Source organism: Echinops telfairi, unplaced genomic scaffold (assembly GCF_000313985.2).
Source record: "Echinops telfairi isolate 266 unplaced genomic scaffold, ASM31398v2 ScPeMD7_1;HRSCAF=3_0, whole genome shotgun sequence".
Classification (NCBI taxonomy): domain Eukaryota; kingdom Metazoa; phylum Chordata; class Mammalia; order Afrosoricida; family Tenrecidae; genus Echinops; species Echinops telfairi.
Window position 1 is genome coordinate 92,060,237 of NW_022103896.1, and position 8,980 is coordinate 92,069,216.

General features: G+C 34.6%; 1 protein-coding gene across 2 annotated transcripts in view; it reads right to left on the minus strand.

Annotated features, from left to right (window-relative positions):
* Nucleotides 1–8,980, minus strand: part of FAM120A (family with sequence similarity 120A) — a 159,615-nt gene that overhangs the window by 14,019 nt on the left and 136,616 nt on the right. For both annotated transcript variants that reach the window (XM_045285150.1, XM_045284905.1), the window contains exons 12-13: nt 6,858–6,972; nt 1,204–1,413 (exon numbers count right to left, since the gene is read on the minus strand). In XM_045285150.1, the coding sequence (XP_045141085.1) occupies nt 1,204–1,413; nt 6,858–6,972 (325 nt within the window). The remainder of the gene's footprint in view (nt 1–1,203; nt 1,414–6,857; nt 6,973–8,980) is intronic.

The following is an 8,980-nucleotide window of genomic DNA, read 5'->3' on the forward strand; positions in this document are numbered from 1 at the left end:
AGGAACCATTATGTGAAAAACATGATTCAGAATGTTTTAATGTAATAGAAATGAACGCTAAGAAAATAAAATTTATCAACCCCTGAAACATAATGACCTATTTACCTATAAATAAATTAATCATACTATATTCAGTGGTATTGTTTATAGAATGCCAAAATAAACCATAAAAGCAAAACCTAAGTAAATGAAGGTACCATATATATTCGTGTGTAAGCCGAGTTTTTCAGCACATTTTTAATGCAGTTTTTGTGGTAAAATTAGGTGCCTCAGCTGATATTCAGGTCAGCTTATATTCGAGTATATATGGTACCTTTTAATATTATAGGCAAACATAGGCTTAAAAGTTCCACTTTCTCAAGATATCTTTAGTAAGAACCATTTAGCATAAAATGTATCATATGAATACACATTTTGTTCTCAAAAATCAATGCCTAATCCAGACAGAGGAAATAATCAGCATACTCTCCATTAGATGAATGTCATACTGTTAACGTACATTGTCACATTTATATTTTTATTTTCCTATTGATGGTGAACACTTGGTATCTAACACGCTTCACAAATAAGAAGGAGCTGAAGGAAAGCCTGGAGACCATGAATAGACCTACAGGGTAAATTACCTTCATGTATCAGTTACAGCATGTCAAAAACTTCAAGTTGCCTAAGTGTGGACAACGAAATCTAAAACATTCAACTGAGTATCCGTTGTTGTTAAAAGAGAGACTAATCTTTAATAAGCGAGCACTGGATAGAACTTGTTTCTTTGTCTACTGAGATGTCCTTAGATGGCAATAGGACAAGGTCCTACAGTGGAGAAGAACTCATATTTTATAGTTTATAGAGCCTGAGGTTAAAAAAAACTTGAGCAACTGGAAGTCCCTTTTTCACATTGGGGACAATTTTCACGGAATTAAATTTTGGGGTGTGGGGGGGAGACAGGGATTTTTAAATAGCATTGCCAGAGCCCAGCTTATCATGGTTCTTAGTCAAATGACTTTCAAGCACACCCTGGACAGGGCTCTATCTAAAACAGAATCCTTGTGACGTGGGTTGAGTCTCATTATAAATGTTGATGAGCTTTAGTTCTTCATAGTAAGTGAACATACATGGAATGGCCACCTGCCTCTTCTCTGTCCCACAAACCCCAAATGAGAAATCAAGCTATAGAGTTCATATAGGCATTAGATTCCCATAGCATACCTGACCATCACAGAGGTCAATTAGTGGAGTCTTTTCCCGACTGGCTTTAAGGAGTTTGAACTGGAAGAGTTTGCCATCAAAGTACATCCAAGGACAGCAGTGTTCCCATGGGATTGGCTGCCCGCACGCATCATTTGCAAACAGGGCCATGTCCACTCCACTCATGAACAGAGCCGACAACTGAATTCCACGGGAATCTAGGTTCTCAATCTTTAAATTGAAAAAAGTAATTTCTATGGAATAAGAGTACTATAGTATTTAATTCTTCCAAATTTTCATTATAACTCTCCAACTTTAATACAGATTGTTTCTCAACAAACAGCTAATATTTACCTTATTTGAACAGAAATACCACTTATATTATTTAATAAATTTAGATTTAATAGAATGCTTTATAAAATATACGGATTATTTCTATTTCTAAAGCACTACACAAGGTAAAGTAATACTATATTTAAGTTTGACATACAAAGTAACAAATTATCAATAGTCTCTTTAACAGTTAAAAATCCCATAATTTACTTATGAAGTAAAATTTTATACTTCACATCCTAAACAGTGGAAGCAAATTAGCATAAAGCTTATAAAAAGAAATGACTTAAGATTTCGCATTTTACTAGTTACACTAAAAATTTACTTAGTATGATTATATTCTAAAATAAATCTGTACTTTATATTTACATTATTTTACATGTTAAGATTTACAAAGCAACTTATTAATGATACTGCCAAAATGTTTTAGGAGAAATGAGTAGTTTATAAATGAAAGAATATAACAACAAAAATATTATACTTGAACGATGCATAATATTATAACCCAACATAAATTTCTATTTTACGTTTTTTTAATCATTGATGAATGCTATGTTTCTTCCTTCCATAAAACCCCCTCTTCCTAACATAAGATGAGTAGACTAATAAGCACTAACAGAAATACAGTCAACTCTTGATTATCTGTACGTGAAGGACCAAGTTTGTGGATTACACAAAGGCTAATCCATTTTAACTGTATTTGGGTTTCTATCTTCCTACTCTGCATACTTATTTTCTAAAAGGAAGGCTTCTCAACATGCTATCTTTATGGGGTTACTTCTAAGCAATGTCTAGTTATGGCAGGCAAACGGCTTTTCATTAAATGATCATAAAAAGATCATTCTAGTGCCAAACGCATAAATCTGTGACCACTGTTTTGTGCTATCAGAGGCAGTGTCTATAATCCGCTCATAATATGTTCTCAAAATATTTTGTGTTTAAACTCAGTGGAGTTAAGAACTTCCCAAACCTGGAGAATCCTGTTAACAAGCTTATAAATATTGGCCTAACTATACTCAATTCATTTATGCAATAACTGCTATTTTTCCCGTGTAGGTGCGGAAAAGTTGACTAAAAAAATTTTGAAGTGAAGGGAAGATGGGAATTGGGGTGATAAGAATAAGATGCTTTTTAAAACCTGTAAGTTGAAAGTGAAGGACGAGGATCAGATTGGAACAAAATGAAAATAAATAAATCTTTCCCCTTGATTTAGGTTCCAGAATAGCCCTTTCCTGGTTTTGAGATGTAGAAAGAAATTCTCTTCCTCTTAGTATAATATCTCAAGAAAGAAGGAATCTTACCTCTCTCAAAGCTGACCTTTCATACTTTTCATTGCTAGTTTAAAGTGGCAAGGAGAAGATTAGCAAATAAATCCAAGCTACTTCTCAGGAACCTGCCTTGCATTCCTCTAAGGCCAGGAGCAATTGTAGCTGTACTTTCTCTCCTTGGGCAAGGTAACGTGGTTCCTGCCAGGCAGCTGAGACTCCCCAGACTATCAGCTGTCATACAGCAGTGCCTTGTGCTAGGACTACGCTGATGCACAGCTAAGGCAGCAGACTAAGAACCAGTGTTTCACCCCAAGTTTCCAGTTCCCAGGCTCCCAGCTTTGGCACCCCCAGCTCAGAGAGAATGGAGAATCTGGATCAAGGATTAATTAAAGGAAATGAGTCAACTAATGTCATTCTAAAAGATGTTTGCTGTTCAAATGCAGTAACAGAAACACTGAAGTTTTCCTCCATTAAAATATGAAGCAGCATTCTAACAGGATGTTGTTTGTTATATCTATATTCAATCATTATTTGATCAAGATAATTTGAAGTCATTTTTGAAGCAAAGAGCTATCTATACACTAGGTTTAAGAAACAATGGTTCTACAACACAACCAAACCTAAGTTAGACTATTATCCAAATTTATTTACTAGAAGAATGAAAAAAATTCTAGATTATCCACATGTGCGCATATGTACATATACAAGCACAGATTAAGTGACTGCAACCTTGGTTGAGCTGTATTTTTATAAGATTTTTAAAATGATGTCTCCACTTTCAAAACAATTTTCTGTTTTGTTATAACCAGAGGATATCTAGAGAAAATTTCTCAAAAAGAAACTTGTTTTTAAGTAATGTGCAAATGTGCAGATTTTGCCTTATTCTAGAATTTGAAAATTTTTACATTTCATAGCATCTTGTAAAAAAATTTTAATACATTTTTTTCTAAGGTAACTATATAAATAATATCCAATATCCCTGGGACACTTAATAAATACGTAACAAGCACTATTCTAAGTATTTTTACATGAACTATCTCATAATTCCCTCAGTAACCCTATTAAGCAACGTTATTAATACTACATTTTATAGAAAAAATCAGTCGCTGAGTGGCCAAAGCCACAAAACTAGTAACTGATAGAATCAGAATCTTAATCCTTGATTTTAGAAACATTATAATATTCAAACTCTAACCTCATCCTCTTAAAACAATTCAGATAACATACTCAACATTATCGAAGGATCCTCCACTATAGAAACAAGGACAAAAAGTTGGGCTTTATAGGAAATACAACTATGAAATTTAATCCTGGCCCAAATTAGCTAAAGAAGCCATTTGTAATGTAGTTACTTTGCTCAATTTCCAATTACTGGGCAACAGACTCTTATTTTAATTTTTATATTTACCTATATGCAAAATAAGTCCTACAGGTATCACAGACATGTTGCACGCCCCTAATACTGTCTTTAAAGCTCTTCATTTTCCATCTTTTATATTCTGCACTTGGCATGTGAAACTGTTAAAAGAATTTAAGGTAATTATAGGGTAGCAAGAGTAAAGGAGATAGAAACTGGACAAATATTGTAATTGCATAAAAGTTCTTCTCCTCATTCTTTACCCCCACCCTCCTCAAAACAAAGGGTCAGTGTTGATTATACCTTAATAATTCTATTTCAGCTGATAACCTAGGAGAAGCTCTTATGATGCCCATTAATCACCATCTCGGGTATTTCAGGAACTACGTAGTACACTATCAATCACACATGAGAACAGTTGATGAAGCATGGATGGAATGAAATCCTTAAATGTTCATTTTCTTTAACGGTTTCAACATCTTTTGCCAACAAGCTTCTCATCAGAAAAACTAACCAAAGACCACAATGACAAAATCGGTCTTTTCTCTGTTTTCTCCTGTAATGGCAACGCTTATAACCTTATAGCAGGCAATAAACATGGGAGGAAAGGAGGGTTTGGGCAATCCACAAACTGAACAATGGGTCCCAAAAGCAACAACAAAATCAAGAGTTGACTATATTATAAACAGTAAAATGGAGTACTATAGAAAATTATTAACATTGCTTTTAATAGAGAATTTTAATATTCAACAAAAAACACAGTTTGGAAACTCATTTTTCTATCATTGAATTTTGAAACCCTCAGCTCTCTGCATAGAATTTTGAATAATCATTTGAATAATGATTACTCCTGCCAATCCTCAATCTGACAGCCGAGGGGGTCATCAATCTCTAAAAATAACCACCACCAACACCAACCAACAAAAAAAACCTACCTCCTTTCCCCACCTGAACGTAAGTTTTCCTTATAGCCTTCTCGGAACTTACAATAACGAACATGAAACATATAGGGTACAGGTTGTTTTTATTAAAGAGAACTGTAGACCGCCAGACAAGCAAAGCCCAAAGGAATGATGAGACTGAAGTAAACTATATATAAAATACATCTTTCTAAATACGTCTCTAGAAACGTCTAACATTAGATGAAGAATCGGGGAAATCATGAAAGTACTAAGATCTCAAAAGAACCAAAATGAAAGCTTAGTGTGTGATTCTCTTTCAAAAGTTATATCCTACGTTCGATCCAAAAATGAAAGGAATATGGGATATAAGATGAACTTTGAGTCAAAGTAACTTGATGGTGAATAAGGCTTAGTGGGCATACCTGATACCTGGTGGTCTGATTTTCAGAACTGGGATGTCAATACTGATGTAAAAATCTATATAAGAGAAACAGGAAGTAGAGGTAGAGGGATGGCACCACACTATAATAAAAGTATTCACAACACCCCTGAAAGTACAATCTGGTAATGAAGACGGTGGTGGTGAAACATTCTGGGTAAGAACACAAGGAATGAGAACCTGTACTTAATCTCCGTTGTTCTGTGTTGTAGGAAAAACCTGACCAAACATTTAAAAACAAACACAACTTAAAATTCAAACACATAAAATAAAATAAAAAAATCGATCAATATCTATCTCACATATAGAATAGCTTTATCTAAAGAATACAATTTGAGGTAAATTTACCCTAAGTTTTCATTGCAGTTTTAAATTCTTTTTTAAAACTTAGTTTGTCTCAACATTATTAGGAATTATTAAGGTAATCATAAATGGCTTCAGAGCTAGTCATTTACTAAATTTACCACAATAGTTTAGGGGAAGACCAACTTTAGAATACTGAAAATGTATAAAATGAGCCTAAAACTCCTGTGAGAAAAGACCATCTTCAAAAAGAATGGTAAAAATATCTAAAAGTAAAAGCAATTAGCTTAGTTTATTATATATCAAAATTGGGGGGAAATCAGTAAATAATAGCAAATATAAAAAAGAAAAATTCCTGAATAAATTAAAAAAAGAAATGAGATCTGCTAATTTAACCATGAAAAAAATCCTTGAGCTTTCTAAAATTTTATATAGAAATCCCAAAACAATTACAACCATGAGAGCACAACAACTAATTAAACTGTACTAGAAAAGATGCACACTAAATAACTTAGGTAGCAACTAGGAGAAAATTATCAAAACAATGAAACAACAAAATAACATATTAGAGGGGAAAATTAAAAAGAATATGATATTAAATGCTGACCACAGAGGGGGATAGGGATGATGGCGTAATAGTGCTCTTCAAGTGCTTTGTTTTGTTTTAAGGGGCAGTACAATGCTACAAAGGTAAAGAATACTATTTAGAGAAAACTAAAGTTGTAATTAGAAACAATGAAATGAATTAAGAAAAAGAATGCTGGCTAAATGTCAGAAAATTCTTAATATTAAGCCCTCCCAGTTTGGAAACACCTCCTAAAATAAAAAAGGAACATTTATTTCCTGCTGTGAAAGACAAGAATAAACATTCATTGGTAAACACAGGAAAATCTTTATCTAGAAAGTAGAATTAATAATTTCCAAGCTAGGGATAGCAAATCCATGTCTAGAAAGGAATATTCCTTTAACCCAAGCTCAGTGCACAGATCAAAACTCCCCAGTGAAAGTTAGCTGTGTTAAACAGAATCCAGAGCACGACCTCCCAAGACAATAAAAGAAGGTTTATGAGTTACCTTCAGCTCCTGAAGCTGATCAGGCTCATAAAGTTTGGGGGATAATGCCTGAGCCAGGAAGGCATCCAGTTCCTGGCGACGTAATATCCGCACTCCCGGCCACTGCACCATATATCTGTAGTAAAGAGAAATAGATTTACTGCCATTACTTAGTGATCAACAATGACATGGAGAAATTCATTGTTTAGGCCCTAAATAGATTTGAAGAGGACTCAAGCTTTTATATTTTTACTTCATGTCAATTACAAATGAAAACTTAATTTTCATCTGGGCTGGTGGTGATTTTTACAATAGAGGAATTAAAATTTCTCAATTATAAATTAAAATTACCATGCTAAATTGCTTACACTGAAAACTAGTTGGCCAGTGATTGTTGATATTTTACTGTTAGGGTTTTTTAACTCTAAAATTATATTCATTATAAGTATGAATTTACATGATACACTTGTGTTAACTGAAATACCCAGGAAGAAAATCTTAGATCAAAGAATTCAATCTCATAATTATGAGCAACACAAATTGAAAGAACACCCACACCCTTCAGTTGAAAGGTGTCCCTGCATCAGCAGATCAGGTGGAGATGGAGCAAAAAGGGACCCCATGGGGAAAGACAGGACCAGAAGCAACATACAAGGTCAGTGACTTAAAAGGCAAAATAACACATCCAAATTGACTGTCAACGACTCCTAGCAACCCTGTAGGACAGGGCAGACTGTCCTTTGGGTCTCAGAGACTGGAATCTTTTTGGAAGAAGAAAGCATCATCCCTCTCTCGCAGAGGCTTGTGGTTTTGAATTACTGATATTGCCGTTAACAGCCTAACGCATGATCTGTGAGCCCAGGTGGTATAGTGGTTATGTGTTGGCAATCTGGGAGGTTGGCAGTTTGTTACCAACAGCCACTCTGTTGGAGAAAGACTGGACTTTGTACTCCCCCAAAATAGTTATGGTCTTAGAAACTAACAGGACCAGTGCTACCCTGTTCTATAGGATCAGCTTGGGTCGGCATCAACTCCTTGGCAATAAGTGGTGAGAGTCTAAGCACGATATGTAACCCCCACCAGGGCTCCTTAATTCAAAGGCAACTGACTTTAGAATGGGTCCATGTAACTTTCAGGGTCTATATTGTCTAAGGTTTTGCTGGCATTAGTTTTTACATCTTAAACTTCCATTGCGTACTAGTTCCTATAATGGATTTGGCTATATGGAGTATCCTGCCCCTTCACATCAATTATTTTCTAATTTACAAAATAAAGGAAACTTACATACTCAGCTTACCTCATGCTGTACTTTGAGTGAAAAACACCTTATGAGCACTAATTAATAACAATGAAATATTTTGGCTTAAAAAGGAATGACTATTCACTAGTAACTTAGTAATAAATCTTTTTGCAAGTCCAATGGTGCCCAATTCATTAAGTCCACACAAACTGATGGAGACCTTAATCGAGCTGCCAGCTGATCACTAAAAGTATATTCTAGAGATAGATCACTATGTGATATTTTGGCAAGTAACGTACAACAAGTTCATAGATCTGTGACACACTTTAGCACAAGTTTTTCCATTCCCAAATGCAGAGTAAATTTTCGAAGTATTTCATTCCACATAATTGAATCAGAGTCAATGAGTCCAACCTCAAGTTCATAATAATTTTCATTCATAACAATATAAACTAATTGAGGAGAAATGTTCTATCCAGTTCATTATGAGATATATATTTTTAAATGTCAAGATTTAAATATTGAACAATATACCCAGGAACACAAAACACATATGAAGAAACATATAGGAAATGTCCACAGCAAAAAGATAAGAGAGCCCACTCAAAAACTGGATAAAGGATAGTGCTCATGAAAAAGGATATTCAAACAGCTAAAAAAACACATGATAAGAGGCTCAATGTCTGGGCCTCCACTCAAGCACTTACTCAATGCAAGAACATGTTGTTCTATTAAATTGGCATTCCAGGATGCACACAATCCCAACACGATTGCTGAAGAAAAAGGTGGACATAAGCAAATGTGGTGAAGAAAGCTGATGGTGCCCGGCTACCAAAAGATATAGTGTCTGGGGTCTTAAAGGCTTAAAGGCAAAAAAGCGGCCATCTAGCTGAGAAACATCAAA